The sequence below is a fragment of the Capricornis sumatraensis genome, chromosome 10 (genome assembly GCF_032405125.1).
Source record: "Capricornis sumatraensis isolate serow.1 chromosome 10, serow.2, whole genome shotgun sequence".
In the NCBI taxonomy this organism is placed as follows: domain Eukaryota; kingdom Metazoa; phylum Chordata; class Mammalia; order Artiodactyla; family Bovidae; genus Capricornis; species Capricornis sumatraensis.
This window is the reverse complement of record NC_091078.1, coordinates 62,481,726-62,504,334: the sequence shown is the minus strand read 5'-3', so window position 1 is coordinate 62,504,334 and position 22,609 is coordinate 62,481,726. Positions and strand designations below refer to the sequence as shown.

Genomic DNA, 22,609 nt, shown 5'->3' with positions numbered 1-22,609 from the left:
AAGCGCTGGATAAGGAATCAGGGCCCCATTAGAAACTGGCAGGGCAGCCCGTGCTCTATGCTTCCAGCTTCAGTGCCCCATTCATGACGGGTCTAGGGCAGGCAAGGCCCCGAGTTTGGCCCCGCTGGAAGTAGACCCCCCGAACCGCCACCCGAGGCCTGATTGTGCCAGGGGAATCGTTTCGAAGGCGACAAAAAACAGAGGGCGGGGCCTCAGAACGGAGGGTTCAGCTCTGGCCCCCGCAGGGCGCTCCCGCGAGACGCGGCTGCGCGCGGAGGGGAGGCGGGCTCTGGGGCTCCGGGAATGCGCGCGCGCGCGCGCGGCGAGGGTCTTATGCAGGGGCCCACGGCAGCGCTGCTTCTGAGGGCGGGGGAGTTGGGGGCCACACAGCCGGATTCCACCTCCTGGTACCGCCAGGAGGGTGGCCCAGTGTGCAGCTGGCCGCGGAAGCCTCAGCCGCTGGAGTGCCGCGCAATTTGCCCCGCCCCATGGCCCAGGGCGCGCCACTCAGAGTTCCGGCTTCCAGAGAAGGGTCCGGCGCACGGCCAAGACTGGGTCTGCAGCCCAGCCTCAGCGCGCCGGCTAAACTGCGCCCTCCAGCCCTCGACCCACGACAGCCACGCCCAGGGCGCCGAGGATCCCCGCCTCCCTGGGCCCTCGCTTACCCCGGCCCAGGAGGACGCCCCGCCCCAGGACGCTGAGGCCACTTGCGGCTCGCCCCTCCTGGCCCAAGGCTGTCTTGGGGCGGACCTGAGAATCCGGGGAACCGGAGAAGAGCGGTAGAGGATAGGCATCGGGATGCAGGGTGGAGAGAGAAGGGGTGCCTACCCCACCCCCACTCCGCATCTTTCTGCAGGTTCTCTTGTCCTTTGGCGAGGATTCTCCAAGGCGTCTCAACACATGGGCCGGCTCAGAAACGCCAAGATCCACGTGGAGAGAGCTGTCAAGGTCGGAGGGGGTTGGGGGAAGGGCTAGAAAAGGCCTGGAGGGTGGCTCACCCTGCCTCCTTGCACTATATTCTCCCCTCCTTAGAAAATAAAGAAGAAAAAACCTTGATCCCACGCCTGTCTTCAAATACTTTTCCAGTTTTCAACACCCCGTTCACAACCAAAATTCTTGGCAGAATTCAACTTCTTTATCTGGGTTTCAGTCAGCCCCCACCACTCTGGGTCCCTGTCCTTCACCACTCTCATCAGGAACCTCTCTAGTTAAGGTCACTGGTGACCGCTAAGGAGCCAGATCCACCAATCAGTCCCTTTTCTGTCCTGACCTTGGTTTGGCACCTTGTGTCATTCTGCACCAACACACCTTTCCTCTTGGCCGTCTGCACACTCCTGCTTTTCCTTTCTCCCTCCCAGGCAGCTACTTTTCGGTTGATTCTGAAGACTTCTCAGGACATTCTTGTTTCCCTGGATCCCTCTCTACACTTGTCTCCTTGGCTGTGAGTTCAATCCATCCTGCGCCCTTTTCATTCCCTCTCCAGCCCAGCCTGGCCTCTGACTGCACCGCTCTGTGGATCCAGTCCCTCGCTTGACATCTCCATCGAGGGAACATCAAAGCATTTCAAACCCATGTCTTAAACCATACTCGTCATTTTCCTGCCCAGACCCATTATTCTCCCTGCTCTTTGGTCTTTTCCATCTCCCAGTTGCTTGAGCCAGGAAATTTGATCTTTCTGTTCCCTCACCCACACATCTAATCCTAATAGCACAACTAGTCTCTATTTCCAAAAGGAATGTCAACTCCCACCTTGTTCCCATCTCTGCTGGAGGCACCTAGAGAAACCACAACAGCCTTCTCACTAGTCTCCTTTCTTCCATCCTTGCCCTCTGTTTTCCATAGGACAACAAGCCACACTTAACAGCCTCCAAGCATGTCACTCCCTCCCTTCACTTTATTGCTTCACGCTGCTCTTAATATAAAATCCAAGTTCATTCCACAGCCGTCAGTGCCTTCCACACACCTCTTAGGTCTCCCTACATTTTCCACACTCCATATACCATGGCTCTCTTCCAGTTCCTTCTGACCCCTCCAGCCTCAAGACCTTTGCACGTGCTTTTCCCTCTGCCTTAACTGCCATTTGCCCAGCTCTGTACATTTCTGGCTCCTTCTCAGCTTCCCTTGATTGATTCTCTAGATCCCCATTAAAATCCTATTTCTTGAGCTTCCCAGCCTGGATGTTAATTCCTGCTCTTGCACTTAACCACTGAGTGGCCAAGCTACTCAGTGTCTCGATGCCTCTGTTTCATAACCAGTTAAGTAGAGATTGGTTGCATGCTGGTGCTTAGCTATGTCTGACTCTTTTGTGACCCCATGGACTGTAGCCAGCCAGGCTCCTCTGTCCATGGGATTCCCAGGCAAGAATACTGGGAGTGGGTTGCCATTTCCTCCTCTAGGAGGTCTTCTCAACCCAAGGTTTGAACCCATGTCTCTAGCATCTCCTGCATTGGCAGGCGGATTCTTAACCACTGCACCACCTTGGAATCCCCAAGTGGGGATAATAGTGTCTATTAAAAATACACATTGTTGTTAGTAGTAATGTATTTAAGTGCTTAACACATAGTAAACGCTCAGTATATAGTTGCTATTATGATTATTACTATGCAGATTATTTTTCTACTTTTTTACCGTCTGTCTCTCCTACTAGAATATATAAATTTCATGAAGGCAGAGACCATAGCTGTCTGGCTCACCATTATCTCCCCTGTGACCAGCACTTAGGCTATACTTACTGAAAAAGTCTTCTGTCACCTTATAGCAGAAGAAGATCTTTATGATCCAAGGTCGCTACCCTGTGATCCGTTGCCTCTTGCGCCAAAGGGGCTGGGTGGAGAAGAAGATGGTTCATCACTTGGGTACCACTTTGCCACAACCACATAAGGATCTGGACAGCTCAGTAATGGGTGACAGTGACATGACGGAGGAAGGTGAGAAATCCCTCCCTTCCCACAAGCTGCCTGAGTCCCTTTTCTTTGTTTCCCACTGTCCCAGGTTGAGGCTTTGATGTGGGGCTGAGGGGCGGGGACTGGGGCCTTCCCACACCTGGGCTCTACATCTACAGAGGATGAAGATGAGGAGGAGGCATTCCGGCCATCACAGCTGTTTGACTTTGATGAGTTATTGGAATTTGATGACCTACATGGGAAACACGCTCTGATGGTGAGGACCCAGGGGGCTGGATAGGGGGCTGCTTCTTTCAAGAGAAAGCACTAGAGTCCAGCTTGGTGACCCCAGACAAGCCGTTTTCTAAATCTCAGTTTCCCTATCTGCGGTAAAAACAATCGGTTCTCTAAAGCCTAGGTAGGCCAGTGGAGTGGTGAGTGACACAGATGAGGCTGGCCTGGGATCAGGACTCTTTGCCAGGCTGTATCAGAAGCTGGCACAATCTCCACACCTGGTAATTCCCCTTTCCAAATAAAACCCCATAGTTCATCTTCCTCCATCCTTGGCAAGTGAAGGTTAGAAGGAAGGACTTAAAAATTTTTGAAAAAGGCTGATATGTTGGGGAGGATATGTGTGTTGAGATCAAGACGCTTGGCTTTGAATCTTCGTACCACCACTTTCTGAGTTGAACTATCCCAAACTGCCATTATTGTCTCTCAAGTGAGGTTGAGGACTGGCAGTTCCACATGGCCCAACATTGTGAACCTGGGACAAGTCCCTGAGCCTCAGTTCCCTCATCTGTGAAATGGGGATAATGGTAGCACCTACCACATAGGGTTATGGTGAGGATTAAATGAATTGACACGGAAAGCTTAAGCACAGGCCCTGGCACATGGTGTTACTGGTTATCAGTAATCCTTCTTCCCAGAGTTCTAGGAAGGATGGGGAGAAGTGGAGCTCACGAGAAAACCTTTGTCAGATGGTCTGTGACCATCAGCTTAGAGTCACTGCCCTGCCACTAAGTCACTAATGACCAAGACCCAGAACAAGGTGTGGCATTCAGTTGTGGGCTTTAGTCACACCCTAGGGGCACCTGGTTGAAAGAGCTGCAAGCCTGCCTGCTCTCTGCTCACCAGCGTGTGCCCCAAAGGGAAGAGATGTCTTTTCTTAACTTACAAAAAGATGACGTGAGCTAGAGGACCCCTTGGAAGGATATTTTCCCTCCATTCACCCACCTTGCTCAGCATGGCGGGGAGAAGCTTCCTCAGATCTTGTGGTGCCCACATCAACCTTGCCTGTCTCCTCCCCTCTCCCCAGTCACGTATGGTTCGGAACGAGATCCCCTACTTCATCTGGACTACTCGTCGGGACATCCTGGACTGTCGCTTCCTCTCCAAGGATCAGATGATAAACCACTATGCTCGGGCAGGCTCCTTTACCACAAAGGTGAGCTCTTCAGAGCGCAGGCATGGCAACTGCCAACCCTCACCCCCGCCAGCTCTTGGGCTGGCAGTCCCTTTTTCTGCTCTTCTTGTCAGTGAGAGTTCTCAGGAGGTGGGGAGGTACATGATTCAGTGGGATTTGAACACACCTGGGTTCAAATCCAACCTGTGCAGCATGTCAGGCACATATAGACATGGTGACTAAAATAGACTCCAGGAGCCAAATGGGGTCTGGAGTAAGAACAAACACCATGGCCAATGATTGTGAGCAGGAGGACCCTTCTCTCGTAAGCAGAGACTGTCTGGCTGATGGTTCTATTATATCGTGTCTTGGTTAACTGACTTCACCTCTCTGAGCCTCAGGCTCTCTTCTTTAAGTGAGAATTCCAGTAAGACCTATCCTCTAGGGTTACGGCAAGAATGATAGGCTTTATAATTGGGACCTGCTGTTCTATTATTAGTGTGGACTGGGAAGGATTCCTCAAAGAGGCAGGTTTTTAAGGATCCAAAGGGTGGCTTGGAAGGATGCGGGGCATTCTGGACAGAGGGAGCCACATGAGCAGCACGTGGAGGTGAACATGAGCCTAGCAAGTGGGGCAGAGGCTCTGAGCCTGTCCACGCAGCATCCCCTTGAGCTCTCTGGGTGGGTGCCCAGTGTGGAGAGTCCCTTGGAGGCCCCTTGGGCAAGTCCCACCCAGCCCCCTCAGCAGCTGACTCCATAGGTGGGTCTGTGTCTCAATCTCCGGAATTTGCCGTGGTTCGATGAGGCTGATGCCGACTCCTTCTTCCCGCGCTGCTACCGCCTGGGGGCTGAGGATGACAAAAAGGCCTTCATAGGTAAGGAGATACCAGCCCCATGCCTAGCCCCTCAAGCCAAAGGAGGAGGGCTAAAGCCCTGGCTGGTGTTGGAGAGCAAAGGGCCTGTCTCATGCCCTCATGTGTCCCAGCAGATTTCCGTCTCCATCCCCAACCCTCATCTTTCCCTTATGTGCCTCTCTTAATGAGGCCCCTACCTTGGTCACCCCAGACCTCCAGAAGAGCTGATGTAGTTTATCTTATTTTCTAGAGCAGGTTCTAAAAGTTGGTCACCTAGTTGAGTTTGGAATCCAGAATAAGTTCCAACCCCCTGTCAGATTCCACTGACTAGATTGGGTTCCAAGTCTAGTTCCAAGAAAAGTTTCTAGACTTTGGGGCTCACAGACAGAGTAGGCTATAACTCCAGCACACGCTCTAAATTCAGGTCAGAATTTGGATCCACATTAGACGCTAGGTTTAAATTAGTCTCCAAATCCTTTATAGATTTGGGGCCAAAGTCTGGTTCTCAGGCTAGAATAAGTATTAAAAGTGGATCAGGACATTGTAAATCAACTATACTTCAAATAAAAAAAAAATAGAAAATCACACACATACACAATTAAAAAAAAAAAAAGGTGGATCAGGAACAGAGGAGGAGAAATCAGACAGCAGAACCAAGCAAGATTCTGAAGGTGGAATATGAGCCAAGTCAGGTCAGATTCTGGGGCTCGTTCCACAGTTGAAACAGAAGCCAGGTTCTAAGTGGGGTAGAGCCAGAAACGGTAGTCAGGTTCCGGATCCAGAGTGGGACAGGTCATGATCAGGTTCCGGAACCAGAACAGGACTGGAGCCTAGGGGCTGAGGAGGGTATCCCCTGCCCCGGGAGCAGAGGACTTCTGGCTGACAGCTGCCCGCAACGTTCTCAAGCTGGTGGTAAAGTGCGAGTGGAAGTCAAACTCTGTCGATGAAGGAGAGGCCCCAAGTAAGTACTGTGGTCACTTCTGCTCCCCTAACCATTGATCCTCCCACCCAGCACACCTCACCCATCTGTCATGGTATTTTTCTCATCCGTCTGCCCATCCACCACCCTTTCCTACCCACTCTTCCATACATCTCCCCTTCTCTCTGTCCACAGTCTGTTCACCCATCTGCTTACCTACTTACCCACCCATCTCACATTCACCTACCCATCCACCCATCCATCCATTCATCCGTCCCCCGACTGTCAATCTGTTCATTCACCTACTTTTGTCAACTCCACATTGCCTATCCATCCACTCCACCTTGCTGCCTATCTACCTACTTACGCTTCCACAGACCCGCCTCCCCATCCATGTACTTCTTTTCCATCCTGCCATCCACCACTTAATCTATCTTCTGGCCCATCCACTCATCATTCTTCTGTCACGCCCACCCACTTACCCACATGTCTTCCTATCTGCTTGTTAATTGGCCTACTGCCTCGCTCAGTCCTCCGATGGGCCTGGCATGTGGCAGAGTGCTCTAGAGAGGACAGACTTAAGAGGACATGGCCCATCCCTGCCTGTGGGGAGCTCAGATCTGTGAGGAGAGGCAGCAGTAAAACCATAGTTTCATGTAGTCTGAGGACCCCTCGTGCCATGTGAAGGGGGACGCAGAGAGTCTCTCCCTACTTGTTGGCTCAACCAGTTGCTGCCCCTTTCCCTTTCTGGACTTAGCTCCTACCTCAGAGCTTCCATCCTGTATCCCAGAGTCCTATCAGCCAGAGTTCCCAGAATTCTTCAGGGATTTGGTGAAATGAGAGGCAGCTCTGCTGTGAGCAGAAAGTCCCTGGCTCTTCCAGAGGGAGACCTCCCCATGGCTGTCTCCTGGGTGTGTCAGGAGCAGGGGCTCAAGGGGCCTCAGGTGTGTCAGAGCTCCCAAGCACAGAGAGGCTGCAGGTGTGTCTGCTGGGACTCTAGGTGCTGAGATGCTTTGGGGACATTTAGGGTGGAGCCCAAATAAATGACAGGTCCTGCACAGTGAGGGGCAAGGACGCGCACTGAGGCCACAGGTGAATTTAGAACAAAGCCCCAGGTGAGTGGCAGGTCCCACAGCAGTAGGAGCTGCAGGTGTATTTCAGGTGAAGTCACGGGTAAGTGACAGGCCTTGGGGCAGTGGGAGCTGTGGAGTGTGGAATAGTGACAGCCCCCACCTCTATCCCATCTTTTCAGGAGACAAGCAGCCGAAGAAACAGGAGAAGAAGCCAGTGTTGGTGTCCCCAGAGTTTGTGGACGAGGCTCTGTGTGCCTGCGAGGAGCACCTTAACAACCTGGCACATATGGACATCGACAAGGACGTGGAGGCCCCGCTCCACCTGAGCCCTGAGGGCTGGTCCCTCTTTCTCCAGCGCTACTACCAAGTGGTCCAGTGAGTGCCTCTGCAGCCCAGGGTATGGGGCGTGCTCTCAGGCAGCTTTCATGCTCCCAGCTAAGGGTCAGGGACAGAAGCTCTCTGTCGAATACCCACCGCCCCCAGCTTCTCCCCAGTCTCACTGTTTTCATTCGCTCTACTGTTCTCCTCCAGAACCCTCAGGAGTTCTCACTGGCTTCATATTAGGGTCCAAACTACTCTTCCCCAGATCTCGGTGTAGCATAGTCACTAAAATCATGGCCTGTGTTGTCAGACAGATCTGAGTTCAAGTTCTGCCTTTGCTCTTTCCAAGCTCTGTGACCTTGGGAATCTCACTAACCTATCTGATCTTTGCTTTTCTCAAATGCAGAATAGGTTTAAAAATAATGTTCTGCCTCAAAGGTGGGATTAGACAGGATAATTTTTATGATGTGCTCAGCATTGACTCATAGTATTCATTCACAAAGTAAGACTCGGTTAAGTCATTTAGATTTTATCCTGGAAGCCAGCATTTTGCAAAGCCTATTATATATCATGCCAGTTCTATATGCTGAAATGGAGTTTATGAAAAAAGGGTTTTGTGGTCAGTCACATTTGGAAAACACTGGGTTGAACAAAGTTAAAATAGGTTTCCTTGATGCAGGACTTTTCAGAAGATGGTGTAAACTCCCAAGAGGGACAGAGTGTGCAGTGTATCCTGTACTTATGTGACCCCAGCCCCCTGCCCCAAGAATGCTTAGTGGTTGTATTTGCAGGACACATTTTGGGGAAGGGTTCTTGAGCAGAGGAAAGGAGTATTGAGATGGGTCTGGGCCTGTTGTAGGGAGATGCTGTTCAGTACAGTGTGCAGGAAAAACTGGCAGGAAGAGGGCCTGAAGGCAAGAAAACACTCAGCATTTACTGAGCCCTTCCTATGTGCCAGGCATCGTGCCAGACCCCAGAAATGAAGCAAAATCCGTGCCCTCAGGAGCAGACAGCTCAAGGTGGGAGACTTGGAGCAAGTCAGGGGGAGGGCTAAAGGCCTCAAGTGGCGTGGTGTTAGAATAGAAAGGAACAGACAGATTTAATGATTGATAGGGGAGACTGAAGAACTAGTAAATGAACTTTGAAACCCACATCATTGATGAATAATTCATTTGTATCTTTTTTTAAACATTATAGAATGAAAACTAGGTGATCCCATACTTTCCCCTTAGCTGCCAGAAAACATAAAGCTGCCCTTCTGAAATTAAGAATCACTGGGGGACTTCCCTGGTGATCTGGTGGCTAAGACTCCAAGCTCCTGATACAGGGGGCCATGGTTCAGCCCCTGGTTAGGGAACTAGATTCCACATGCTGCCGCTAAAAGAGCCCACATGCCACAGTGAAAGCTAGTAAAACCGAGTACAGCCAAATAAATTTAAAATATTAAAAAAAGAAAAAAAGAATCGTCAGGACTGAGTTATAAGAGTCGGTGGAAATCATGTCAGTCCTTTGCATTTCTGGATGTGGGGCAAGTTGAGGGCTAAAGGAACCTCTCAAAAGCAGGATTAGGAAATTTCCCTGGTCATCCAGTGGTTAAAACTCTGCTTCCAGTGCATGGGGTGCAGGTTCAATCCTTGCTCGGGGAACTAAGATCCCACATGCTACATGAAGCAGTCAAAAAAAAAGTTAATTAAAAAAATCAGGATTACATAAAATATTACCTCATGTAACATTGCACTGAACTGTTAGATTATTAACATTAATTAAGTCAATATTTATTGCTACTTCTCAGCTTTTAAAAACAAATCCACAACTCACCAGCCAGGCTTTTTTTTTTTCCCGTCCCCTGACCACCAGGTCCACTTTCCACAGAACTACTGGGTTTTCTTTTTTTCCACTAAATATAAAATCATCCTGTCGTGTTGAATATGCTTTTTCAAATTGCACGTGTCCCTGCCACTGCCATGTGACACTTTCCTGGGCCAGATCACAGATTTGCTCAGTATATTCTTTATGGCCATGGCCACAGAAACGTTTCCAGCAAACCTTGTGGAAATAGAAGAGCCAGGATTCATGTGTGAAAAGGAGGCCTTGCCCAAGACCCCTCCATCTTTTTGTCCTTGTTCCCAGCACTGCCCAGCTGCCACTGCTATGCCAGCCTTACTAACAGAGATAAGTTCTCTGTGGCTGGAGACATCCAAGAGGCTCCAGCCTCTTTAACATCCGAGAGATGTTAAAAGAGAGGTTACCATCTAGCGGAGGCTTCCTTCCTGTTCAGTCAAAAGAAAAGAAATGGGAGAGTTTGGCTGAGGCTGCCAACCTGGGATATTTTGTGACTTGGTTTAGTTGAGGACATTTCGTGTCATGTAGGGATCAGGTTCCTCTTTGTCCCTGAACTCTTATCCATACAGCCCAGTCGCTGCCAGAGACTTCCTTTTCCAATCATTCATTCATTTAACAAACTTCTAGGGAGAACCTAATAAGTGCTGGGGTACTACTTGGGGACAGGAGTATAACAGAGAATAACAACTATAGAAAGTATTCCTGGTCTCATGGAGCTTGCATTCCAGTGAGCAGAGACAGGCAATGACCAAATAAGTGTAGGTGTCAGGTGGTAAGTGACGGGAAGAGAAATCTAGGAGATGTATGATATAGTTGTGCAAGAAAAGAATTAGATGAGGAAGGGGCCTGCCTATCCACCAGTGTTAGGTTAAAGATTAAGAGAGGAGTGAACCGCCAAAAACACTTGTGGATGAAAGATTCAGGCAGGCTAGAGTTTGCATCCTGGCTCAGCCTCTTAACTCAGTGTGTGACCTTGGGCATATCATTTAACCCTGCAAGCTTCAGTTTATACTTCTCTAAGATGGGATCAATAACATCTCCCTAAAGATGGATTAGTGATAATGTATGTAAAGCCCTTGGCACAGTGCCTGGCATGTAGAGGTGTCTCATCATTTGATGCTGGTGTGATTAAATTCTGCCAAAGAGCAGTTTTAATATAATAGAGAGAGAGGTGGTGGCAGAAGGTAGAGTATTGGAGTCGGAGGGGTTACGGTAGGTAGAAGTCCCATTCCAGCAGTTGGGGACGATGCCCTGGGCAGGGTGGATCTGGGGCACAGCCTGAGGGTGGGGGTGGAGGATTGGGAGAGCCCTGTCTGGGTCTCAAGGGGAAGGGTGTGACTAAAGCTGGTGGGACCATGGCCAGGGGGCTTGTGTCTCCCCTTGCCTTGTTCACCAGGATGCCCCCGGGCCCAGCCCTGTCCAAGTCCCATCATCTCCCCACAGCGAGGGGGCAGAACTCAGGTACCTCGACACTCAGGTCCAGCGCTGTGAGGACATCCTGCAGCAGCTGCGGGCTGTGGTGCCCCAGATGGACATGGAAGGAGATCGCAACATCTGGATCGTGAAGCCGGGAGCCAAGTCCCGTGGACGAGGTGGGGGTCTGCCCCTGCTACCTGTACCAGCACCCTACACCCTCCCCAACCACAGGCTTGGGAGGTTAATAGTACAGCCTCTGTTGGAGCCAAACTGCCTAGATTCGAATCCCAGCTCTTCTACTGATGAGCTGTGTGACCTTGAGGAAGTTATATCACCTCTTTGAACCTCAGTTCCCTCATCTGTGAGAGTTGATGATAATACCTCCTGTGAGGCCAGGATTAAATGAGGTAGTGCATGTACTGCTCAGCACGGTGCCAGGCACAGTAGCCACCCCATGAATGTTGGCTGCTGTGATGACGATAGGGCTTCCCTGGCAGCTCAGCAGTAAAGAATCCACCCGCCAATTCAGGAGATATGGGTTCAATCCTTGGGTTGGGGAAATCTGCTGGAGAGGGAAGTGGCAACCCACTCCAGTATTCTTGCCTGGGAAATCCCATGGACAGAAAAGCCTGGCGGGCTACAGTCCATGGCTTTGCAAAAGAGTTCGGACATGACTTAGCAACTAAACAACATGATGATACCAGCGCCTCCTCTCCTGCCCTGAGAGTTTAGGTTAATGCTTTAGGCAGGCCTGGTGGTACTCACTGCAGTTACTTGCCGTCTAAGGGCTCTCCGATTTGACTTATGCATCCTTGTGAGGTGTAGAACAGTGGTTAAGGGTGTGGATGCTGAGAGCTGAGCCAGACTTCCTTGGTTCAAACCCAAGCTCTGCTCCCTAATATTTGAAAGACCTGGGGCAGGTCAGTTAACCTCTTCTGTGCCTCATTTTCATCCTTGGTAAAATGAAGCCAATAATACCTACCCAAGAGGATTACATGAGTACATTATGGAAAGTGCTTCGATCCTATACTTTTAGAGTAACTGCTATGTAAGTGCTATAATTTTTAGCCACTATTTTGACTGCTCAGCATGAATGGAATTTGAACAGGGCACCCAGCAGGCTGGGATCGTGCATCAGCCCAGCCTTTAAAAGATCGTTAAGGACTTCTAAGATGTAAAAAACAGATTTTTGGCAGCGGATCACCCCACATACTGCCCTTGGGAGAATTTGTTCATGTCCTAGTGAAGCTGTCGCAGCGTCACACACTGTGGGACACTCTCGGGATGTCTCTCTAAAACTAGCATCATAGTCTTTTCTTCTTCTACGTTGGAAATCGTTTTGTTGGTCTTTCCCAGGTTTGAAAATACATATTTGTTATTAAAACAAGACCAGACAGTACAGAAACGTGGAAGAAACTAAGGGAACCTTTGATTTCACTGAGATAACTACTGTTTACCTTGTGGTGTGTTTCTATACTCTCGTCTATGCGTGTTGGGTGTTATGTGTGTTTTATTCTAAATAAGAGCATACTATGTAGCTTCCTTTTTTCATTATCTTTTCATATCAGTGAGTATTACTTACTGTTTTTCACCTTTATTTTTTCTTAATAGAGCTTAGAGGTCACTCCACTTCCATACATCTAGATCTGCTTCCCCCTGCCCCCCATTTTTAGTTTATTGTTAGAGTCACTTTCAAACATACACAAAAACAAATAGAACAGTACAGTGAGTTCCAGTGTATTTCAACATTTTCTCTCCATTTTTAGTAAAACTTGATTGAAATATGTATACAGTCCCCTTCATTGACAAGGGCACACATTGTGAATATACAACTCAGTGATTTGTCACATAGGGAACACACTCATGGAAACAGCATCCAGATTACAAAATAAAACATTACCTTTACCCTCGAGGGCCCTGTGCTACCTCCTGGTCTCTGCCTCCCTCCAGTGGAAGCCCTTATTCTGACATATAATACCATAGATTAGTGTTGCCTGTTTTTGAAATTTTATATAAAAGTACAGTATATACTTTCCTACCTCATTCTATCTTATAGCTGCACAGTCTAATCTTGTTTATATGTACTCTCATGGTTTTACTTAATCCTTTTCTGATGGATATTTAGATGGCCATCAGTTTTTTCCCTATTTATTTGATTATTTATTGGTTAATTGCTGTTAGCAACACTGATGAATATCTTGTGCACATATCTTTCCATTTATAGTAGTTTTTACACTTATTTCTTTAGGATAAATTCCTAAAAGTGAAATTCCTGGGTCAGAGGTCATGAACAGTCTCAATCTGTGGCTACATAAGTCATCATCATATTGGGAATATTAGTCATCAGTCTGGGCTTTTGGGAAAGAATCTGGCCTGGGAACCAAGCATAAGTTGTTCTGTGCCATTGGCAGGCAGTCAGACTGTTTGGAGGACCAAGCAGTGAAGAAATAAGATTGATTTTTAAGTGTAGGTGTCAGTCTGCAGTGTGATTCTCACTGTAGACCCTTGAACAGCATGAATGAACTGCATGGGTCCACATGTAAGCAGATCCTTTCACTTTGTACCTACTTTAGTACTGCATGACCTATGGTTGAATCTGTGGATGCAGAACCATGGATACGGAGGACCTACTGTAAAGTTATACAATAATTTTCAACTGTTCAGAGCGTTGGCACTCCTAATCCCTGCGTTGTTCAGCTGTATTTATCAGCATTAAAACGCCTTAATTAGCGTAAGATGCTTAACTTCACTTGTTATAAAACAGATAAAATTAAAAGATACCATTCTACCTAGGAGAATGGCAAAAATAAATCATCAACAGTGTCGGTAGTATGTGGGCAAACACACAATCTCATACACTCTTACTCGGAGTGCAAGTTGGTAGAACGTCTTTGTTCTGTAAAGTGAAAAAATGTACAAACCCTTTTAGCCAACAAATCTATAATTAGAGATGTTTTTCACAGGTAACTAATAATGATGATGAGTTAACATTTACTGAATGCTCACCAAGTGCCAGGCACTGTTCCAGTTCCTTAGGATGTTTAAATGCATAGAATGCTGTGCAGCTGAGGCACACACAGACTCTGCCATAACTTGGGTGCCCATCCATAGGACCTGGAAGCAGCACCTGGCTTCTTTGGATCAGGAGATGTGTGTTGTTGTTGTTGTTTTTAAATTGTGTACCCTTTTGTACTGCCTGCTTTTTGCCTCTGCTCTTTTATATTCTGTTATTATGAAAAACTAATCAAAGTCATATATGTATATGGTTTTAAAAAGACCCAATACTGTTTAAATTTTTATATGTACATATATTCCTTTCCATCATCAAAACTGGTTAATTAAAAAAAAAAAATCCTTGGCAGATTCTCAGCTTTCCCAAAGAGAACATGGAGAAAGGCAGACTTACCCACTCGGGCCTGTCAGTCCTTAGGGAATGCGAGCTTAGGATGAACTGTTCATAATCCGCTAGCCCATCTCCCAGCCGAAGCCTGGCCTGACCCCTAACCAGCCCTGTTTCCCCCTTAGGTATCATGTGCATGGACCACCTGGAGGAAATGCTGAAGCTGGTGGACTGCAACCCCATGATGATGAAGGACGGCAAGTGGGTGGTGCAGAAGTATATCGAGCGGCCCTTGCTCATCTTTGGCACCAAATTTGATCTGAGGCAGTGGTTCCTGGTGACCGACTGGAACCCACTTACTGTGTGGTTCTACCGTGACAGCTACATCCGCTTCTCCACACAGCCCTTCTCCCTGAAGAACCTGGACAAGTGAGCCCTGCCCCGCCCTCAGCCCCCTCAGTCCCATGAGCTCCTAATCTAATCTGGGAGCTGGCAAGGAACAGTGCTTTCAGTGCAGTGCTGGGCTCCGAACACAGCCTCTGCAGGCAGGCAGGCCCATCCATCCACCCATCCTTCCACCCAGCAGATGCCTACAGCACGTGTACCCTGAGCCATTCACCATTCTAGGCGCTTGGGACACAGTAGTGAATGAAACAAACCCAGCCCTCAAGAGTTCACATTCCAGCAGGGAGAAACAGACAAGCCGTGAACATAATCAGTAAAATCATCAATGGGTTAAAAGGTGATATGTGTTATGAGAGAAAAGATATAGAGCAGGGTAAAGGGGGATCCGGAGAAACAGAGAAGCAGCATTCACTTGGGGGTGAGTGGAAGCCTGTGGAGCCCTGGATTCAAATTCCTGTTTTGCAGCTTCCAAGCTCTGTGACTTGGGTCGAGTGGAACCCTGTTTAAGCATCAGTCACCACCATCTGTAGAATGGAGCCAGTGACACGGAGCTCAGAGCTGTTGGTTAACTGAATGCTTGCGTGTGACGAACGCCAAGCACTTCATGTATATTATCTCAGACGTTCATGAAAACCTGGCCAAGTGGGTACTGTTACTACCCCCATCTTTTACATGTTGAAAGAAGCATGCAGGTTAAATGAGTTATATAGGATTTTACCAGTCATCAATGAAGCCAGGACTTGAGTGCATGTCTTGGTGATTACAGGCCCTGTACTCTGAGCTACCTTCTTCCAGGCACTGGGAGAGTTAACTGTGACACTGTCACAAAGCACGTGGCACTGTGGCCCCATATTTAGTACCCTCAGAGAGGCCCTGAGCACAGACTGGCAGTGGCCCTAAAAGATGGTGATGAGGATTTTGCCAACTCAAGCTGCACAGTTTGGTGTGGGCAGGACTGGTTCCGGGGTTTGCCTGCCCTCCCCATGTCTGGGTGGGTGGGGCAAAGGGAGCCAGCCCTCAGCTTCCTGCTCCCTGTCCCAGCTCTGTGCACCTGTGCAACAACTCCATCCAGAAGCACCTGGAGAATTCATGCCACCGGCACCCACTGCTGCCCGCAGACAACATGTGGTCAAGCCAGAAATTCCAGGCCCACCTGCAGGAGACGGGGGCCCCGAACGCCTGGTCCACTGTCATCGTGCCCGGCATGAAGGCCGCAGTGATCCACGCCCTGCAGACCTCCCAGGACACCGTGCAGTGTCGGAAGGCCAGCTTCGAGCTCTACGGTGCTGACTTTGTGTTCGGTGAGGACTTCCAGCCCTGGCTGATCGAGATCAATGCCAGCCCCACCATGGCACCCTCCACAGCTGTCACCGCCAGGCTCTGTGCCGGTGTGCAGGCAGACACCCTGCGTGTGGTCATCGACCGGCGACTGGACCGCAACTGTGACACGGGGGCCTTCGAGCTCATCTACAAGCAGGTGAGGTGGCCAGGCCCAGGCAGGACCCAGGGAGGCCTCCCTGTAGTAAAGCTCAGGGCTCTGCAGTCACACAAACCCAGTTTGGGTCCTGGTCTTGCTGCAGTGACTGGGTACAGCCACTCCACCCTCTTGAGCCCCCATTTCCCTGTCTGTAAGATGGTCATGCTGTTACCATCTTTTTCCTGGGGTTTGGGGGATGAAATGAGTCAGTGTGTTGGATAATACTTCTAGAGGCTGGTAGCATACTGTTATAAGCATAGACTCTGAAGCCTCCCTGGATTCAAATCCCTGCTCAAATAAATAACTTCCTCTTCCATGAGGTTCCAGTAAAACAGAAGCCCTCAAAATTATAGAAGCTCTACTGTTAACCAAAAGGCCTTGCATGTCTGTCTTTTCACTCAAAATGTGTTCAAGACTGAATCTTGAGACCTATAGGTATACTCTTGGGATGCTTAAAAGATGTGTAGCTGCCTTAAAGGGCCTAATAGGCATGGCTTGGATTTCTCTGAAGTTTTCTGTTTGTGTCTTTTTAGATATCATTGACATACAACATTTTTAGTTTTAGATGTACAACATAAACAGTATTTACAAATTTGAAAAGATCACCACCATAGGTCTAGTTAACATATATCATCAGTTACAAGAATTTTTTTCTTGCATGAGAACTTTTAAGATCTACTTTCTCAGCAACTTTCAAATATACAACATTATTAACTATAGTCATGATTCTATACATGACTTATATATTTGTAACTGAAAGTTTGTAATTTTTTATTCCCTTCACCCATTTTGCCCACCAATCAGCTATCTGTTCTCTGTATCAGTGAATTCAGTTTGTTTTTTATTTTAGATTCTGCATATAATTGAGATCATACGGTATTTGTTTTTCTCTGACTTATTTAACTTAGCATGACCCATGGTCTGTCCATGTTGTCACAAATGTCAAGATTTCATTATTTTTGTTTATTTTTTTGGCCGCTCCACAGGGGATCTTAGTTCCCCAACCAGGGACCAAACCAGTGCCCCTGCAGTTCCCCAACCAGGGGCCAAATCTATGCTCCCTGTAGTAGAAGCACAGGACTGCCAGGAAGTCCTGAGATTTTCTTCTTTTTAATGGCTGAGGAATATTCCATCATATTACAGGTACACATTTTCTCTGTTCATCTGTCAGTGGATGCTTAGGTCACTTCCATATGTCGGTCATTATAAATAGAGCTGCCATGAACATGGGCTTGCAGATATCTTTTCAAATGGCTTTTCATTTCTTTTGGGTAAATACCCATAAGTGGAATTGCTGGATTGTATGGTAGCTCTGACATTAACTTTTTGAAGAACATCCATACTGTTTTCCATAGTGGGCACACCAATTTATCTTCCCACCAACCTGCAAAAAAGTTCCCTTTTCTTTACATCCTTGCCAACCCTTGTAATTTTTTGTCCTTTGGATGATAGCCATTCTGCCAGGTGAGAGTGATATCTCATTGTGGTTTTGATTTGCATTTTCCTGATGATTAGTGATGCTGAGTACCTTTTAATGCACCTGTTGCATGTATCTGTATGTCCTCTTTTGAAAAATGTCTATTCAGATCCTCTGTCCATTTTTTAATCAGATTGTGTTTATATATTTTGGGGACCTCTGTGGCAATCCAGTGGTTAAGACTTCACACTTCAGTGCAGGGTGTGTGGATTTGATCCCCAATTGGGAAAACTAAGATCCTGCATGCCTCATGGCATGGGGGGGGGGGGGGGTGGGGAAAGATTGTCTTTATATCTTTGTATGTTATTAACCTCTTACAAGTGATTTGCATTTTCTTCCATTTGGTAGGTTGTCTTTTGATTTTGTTGATTTCCTTTGATGTTCAGAAGATTTTTAGTTTATTTGTGCTTTTGTTGCCAAATCCAAAAAATCATTGCCAAGACTGAGTTAAGGAACTTCCTGGCTGTTTTCTTCTAGAAGTTTTATGGTTTAAGGTCTTATGTTCAAGTCTTCACTCCATTTGAGTTGATTTTTCTATATGGTGTAAGATAGTGGTTCAGGTTCTTTCTTTTGCATGTGGCTGTCCTGTTTTCCCAACACCACATATTAAGAGACTGTATATTCATGCCTCCTTTATCATGACTTAATTGACCACAAATGTATGGATTGATTTCTGGGGTTTTAATTTTGTTCCACTGATCTGTGTGTCTGTTTTTATGCCAATATCATACTGTTTTGATCACTATAACTGTGTAATACATTGGTTTGGCCAAAAAGTTCATTTGAGTTTCCGTGTATGCTTGCAGGAAAAAAAAAACAAATGAACTTTTTGGCCAACTCAATAGTCTGAAATCAGGAAGTGTGATGCCCCCAGCTTTGTGCTTTCTCAAGATTTCTTCAGCTATTCGGAAGTCTTAAGTGATTCCGTACATCTTTGGGAATTGATTTCTCTATTTTTGTGAAAAATATCATTGGAATTTTGATAGGGATTGCATTGAGTCTATAGATTCCTTTGGGTGTTATAGACATTTTAATAATATTAATTCTTCCATTCCATGAGTACAGAATATTTTTCTATTTATTTGTGTCATCTTCAGTTTCTTTCATCAGTAGTGTACAGGTCTTTCACCTCCTTGGTTAAATTTACTCCTGGTATTTTATTTTCTCTGATGTCCTTTAATCTCTTTAAGTTAGAACAGCTCCACTGCTTTTTTTCCCACCCATGTTTGGATCTTTTGAAGGCCCCAGACTGGTTGTTTTATGGAACTGTCCCACATTCTGGATTTATCTGATTGTTTCCTCATGGTGGTGTTTAACTTCTGTTATCTGAATGTCCTATAAACTAGAAGTTAGGTCACACAGCTTGATGAGGTTCAGATTACACATTTTTGTCAAGAACACTTGAGAGGTGATACTGGGGGCCTCATACAGCATCACGAGGCACCCATTGTCAGAGTGTCTCGTGATTGGTGATGCTAAGTCTGACTGTGCAAGTAAGGTCATGCTACGAGACCTCTGCATGGTAAGTTGGATCCTGCTCTTTGCAGTGATCATTTTCTTTGTAAGGTCATTCTTTGGCAGCGTGCAGATGACACATTTTCCTGTCATCCTTTTCACCTACTTGTTTTGATATCCAGTTTTGATTCTTGCCTGTTCTGTTAGAGTCACAGAATGGTACATTGCTATTTCTATCATTCTTTCTGCATTTATGAGCTGAGATTCTTCCATAAAGATGAGTTTTTCTGTATCAACTGGGCTTCCCATGAGCTCTGATATCTGTATTTTTTTAAACTGAAGTATAGCTTATTTACAGTGTTGTATTAATTTTCCTATACAGAGTGATTCAGTTATACATATACATACATTCTTTTTCATATTCTTTTCCTTTATGATCTGTCCAAGGATATTTACTGAATGTAGTTCTCTGTGCTATACAGTAGGACGTTAATATCGGTAAATTTCTAAAGCATTTATTTATTCATTAGGCTCCATCATGTCTTAGTTGTGGCATGTGGGACCTCCATCATCTCCATTATGTCTTGAGGATCTTTCGCTGCAGGGCACAGATTCTCTAGCTGTGGCGTGCAGGCTCAGGAGTTGCAGTGCAGGGGCTTAGTTGTTCCATGGCGTGTGGAATCTTAATTCCTTGACCAGGGATTGGACCCATGTCCCCTGAATTGCAAAGCAGATTCTTAACCACTGGACCACCAGGGAAGTCTCTCGATATCTGTATTTTTAACAAGCTCCGAATGACACTGATGTTTAGATGGGTTCTAATCAGGATCTGTTGATGACATGGAAAACCCCTCAGCCTAGCCCTAGGTTAACAGGAGTGTTCCTAACAAGATGCAGGGGCTCTTCTGTGTCCAGTGCAGGAAGTACAGCTCGGCTTAATAAGAACTGAACATGGTCCAGGAGCTCCTTTCTTGGATCTTTCTCTCTGCCTCCCTCTGTATATTTGCAACGTCATTCTCTCCACAGAAAGCCTTCTTTAAGGTTCTGCTTCCCTTGGTTCAGATGAGAATTTAGGCAGGCTCCAGGCCTCTTATCTGTCTGGGTGTTGTAATTCACATGCTCTCAGCAGGGAATCTGGCTCATCTCAGGAAGCTGTCCATTGACAGCAGCCGGTGGAGGAGCATTCCCGGCCAGGGAGTTGAGGAAGGCAGGCGGGTGGAGGGGTGAAGGTGGGGGCCTGGCTAAGACTGCCCCCCATTCCTCTGGTTTATTCATCTCAGGGGCTCTGTGACCCTCCAGGTACTGATTCAGACCCCTTAGAGGATAGAGACGGGCTTTGCATTTCTCAGCCCAGAAATGTCTCCTGACCAGGTGTCCCAGAAGTGAATTCCATCTACCCCTTCCCTAAGTCTTTCTAGACCTAGGATTCTAGCACCATGGTCTGAGCAGGCCTTGTTTCCCCTTCTTCCCCACAGCCTGCTGTGGAGGTGCCCCAGTATGTGGGTATCCGGCTTCTAGTAGAGGGCTCTACCATCAAGAAGCCCCTGGCGATGATGAGTCACCGGCGGATGGCCGTCCGCCCAGCCCTCCCTCACCTGCTGGCCCCAAGAGGCTCTGGGGAAAGCAAGGACTCAGGAAGCCCCATCCACAGGTCAGCTTCTAGGAAAGTTGCTGGGGCCAGAAGCCTGGGGCACACTGAGAAGCCAGATTCCACTGCCACCACCTCAGCCCCTGGAAAGGGGAAGAAAGGCAAGGCGAAAAGTGCCACAGCCCAGGTCCACCCCAATCTCCGGAAGTGGGACACCCCCAGCACGAGGATGAGCTGCATTTTTACCATGACCTTAGCTAGCAGGGACAGGCATCCCCACTCTTTGAACAGATTGCCATTGAGTCTGAAGAACCCTCAGGCCCTGGGTAAGACCCTTCCCCCCAAACACCCCAGGGCCTCAAGACAACTTCTTCCTGTTCTCCAAGCCGCTCCTAACCACCTGGGTTTGCCCCCACCCACAGCCCCACCAGAGAGTCACCGGTAGTAAGTAAAAGCTACCACTTACAAAGTATTTTTAAAAACTGCACAACTGAATGACTGTGATCCACCCCCCGCAAAGTAGTCACGTGGTGAGGCAGTTGTACTCATTTGGAAGATGCCAGGACTCAGTCCCAGGTTGGTCTCACGCCAGAGCCCCAACTTTTCCTGCTGTAGTATTCTGTCTTTGCTGCCGTGCAAAGTTGCCTCTGGGGAAAAGGAACTAATATCTGTACAGCACATAACAGTTGAAACTGTGTCACTACCTGACCAGCTCCTTTAGTTCTCACAGCCTAGCGAGGGAGGTGCTATGATCCCCATTTTCCAGCCGAGGTATCAGGAAGTATAAGGAAGTTGCCCGAGGTTGCACAGCTCAGAAGGGGCAGAGCTGGGATGCAGACCCAGGTCTGTTGGACTTCAAACCCTGTGTCCTTCCCATGGCCTCTGGAGAAGGAACTGGGTGGGCTCCATCTGCCCTCATCTCCCCCTGCCTCCCCACCCTCCACTCACACCTTGAGGGGGAGCTGGTGAGCCTTAGCCCCTCCCCACTCCCTCACAGCCCCTCTTGCTCCCACAGCCCCTTACCATTTCCCAAGCCTCCACAGCAAGGCCCGGCTGCCTTCTCCCCATGTGCCCTGGCCCCAGGGGCAGGTCCTCAGACTACAGCACAGCAAGCTGGCGGGCACTAAGGCCCTGTCAACCACAGACAAGGCCTTGATGACTCTACCAACTGCCAAGGTTTTGATTTCCCTCCCACCTAACCCTGAGCTCAAGCTGGCACCCAACGCCCTGAAACCAAAAAAGGTGGGCCTCAAACTGTGACCAGTACCCCGCTGGGCAGTGCTGACTACCGGGGTCAGGGCTGGAGGGCACAGGTAGAGGGTAGCCCCCAGGCTGGCCTGTGCCCCAAGGGAAGGGCTTGCATCCCTCAGGACCCCCTTCCTGAACAGATTCCTGATCATCTCTCCTCCTTCTCCCCTCCTTTCACACGGAGGCTCTTGCTCCCCAGCACCTTCATGGTCCCCACTTTGGAAGTAATGTGTGGTCTCAACCCTTTGAAGACGGAAATCTTCCTAGCATCTGTAGGAAGAGCAAGACCAAAGGCAAATGCAAGGCCAGACTCTGTGACAGACCAAAGGCCGAGACACACCTCATGACAACACTGAGCCTTCCAGGGCCTCTGACCATGACCGGGGTTTGGAGGGCACAAGGGACATGTGGCCACAGAAGCTCTTGCTTCCATCACCACCACCCTTATCCTGGATGCAGTGCCAAATAAAAAAGAGCAAATGAGGTCTTCAAGGTTTGGCTCCTTTTCTGTTGGGAGGGTGAAGAGAGGGTATAGTGTGACCCTGTACTCCAAGGCCCAGGACAAGAGCCAGAGGCTGTCAGCAACTCCCCCCAAAGCACAGCCCCGCACTCCCACCCAATGACGACAGGAGACTCAGCGGAGAAGAGTGGACCTTGCTAAACCCCAGTCCTCTCCTGAGGGAGTGGGCCCGTCCCTTCCTCTGCAAGGGGCCAAGGTCACCTCAAAAGGAAATATCCAACAAGGCCCTCTCATCTGAAAAAAGCTCAGCATTCCTTATAATGGGTTGAATGTTGGTACGTCTTCCTAGAACCTGTGGATATGTCTATTTGGAAAAAAAGGTCTTTGCAGATGTAAGTTAAAGTACAGATTTTGAGATGAGATCATCCAGATGGGGCCTCAATCCGA

General features: G+C 48.1%; 1 protein-coding gene across 13 annotated transcripts; it reads left to right on the top strand.

Annotated features, from left to right (window-relative positions):
• Positions 1-775: 775 nt before the first annotated feature.
• TTLL3 (tubulin tyrosine ligase like 3) lies at positions 776-22,173 on the top strand. 13 transcript variants are annotated; one of them, XM_068982763.1, is made up of 12 exons: positions 776-948; positions 2,759-2,927; positions 3,062-3,159; positions 5,048-5,162; positions 6,010-6,102; positions 7,313-7,508; positions 10,740-10,888; positions 14,238-14,481; positions 15,499-15,934; positions 20,342-20,615; positions 21,221-21,297; positions 21,470-22,173. In XM_068982763.1, exons 1-12 carry the CDS (start codon positions 799-801, stop codon positions 21,608-21,610), a joined length of 2,142 nt encoding a protein of 713 aa, XP_068838864.1. In that variant the 5' UTR covers positions 776-798; the 3' UTR covers positions 21,611-22,173. The 13 variants fall into 13 exon arrangements, with proteins under 13 accessions (XP_068838864.1, XP_068838863.1, XP_068838869.1 ...); XM_068982762.1 differs by lacking the exon at positions 21,221-21,297 and adding an exon at positions 4,201-4,329 and having other exon boundaries at positions 14,238-14,313; positions 20,342-20,780; XM_068982768.1 differs by lacking the exon at positions 21,221-21,297 and adding an exon at positions 4,201-4,329 and having other exon boundaries at positions 14,238-14,313; positions 20,342-20,517; positions 21,470-21,704.
• Positions 22,174-22,609: the final 436 nt, after the last annotated feature.

Excerpts from the sequence above, each read along its gene's own strand:
- TTLL3 (XM_068982762.1), top strand. The coding sequence starts at position 799 with ATGCAGGGTGGAGAGAGAAGGGGTGCCTACCCCACCCCCACTCCGCAT. Across the intron at positions 949-2,758 it reads ACGTGGAGAGAGCTGTCAAG|CAGAAGAAGATCTTTATGAT; the intron begins GTCGGAGGGGGT and ends GTCACCTTATAG. Across the intron at positions 14,314-15,498 it reads ATGATGATGAAGGACGGCAA|CTCTGTGCACCTGTGCAACA; the intron begins GTGGGTGGTGCA and ends TCCCTGTCCCAG.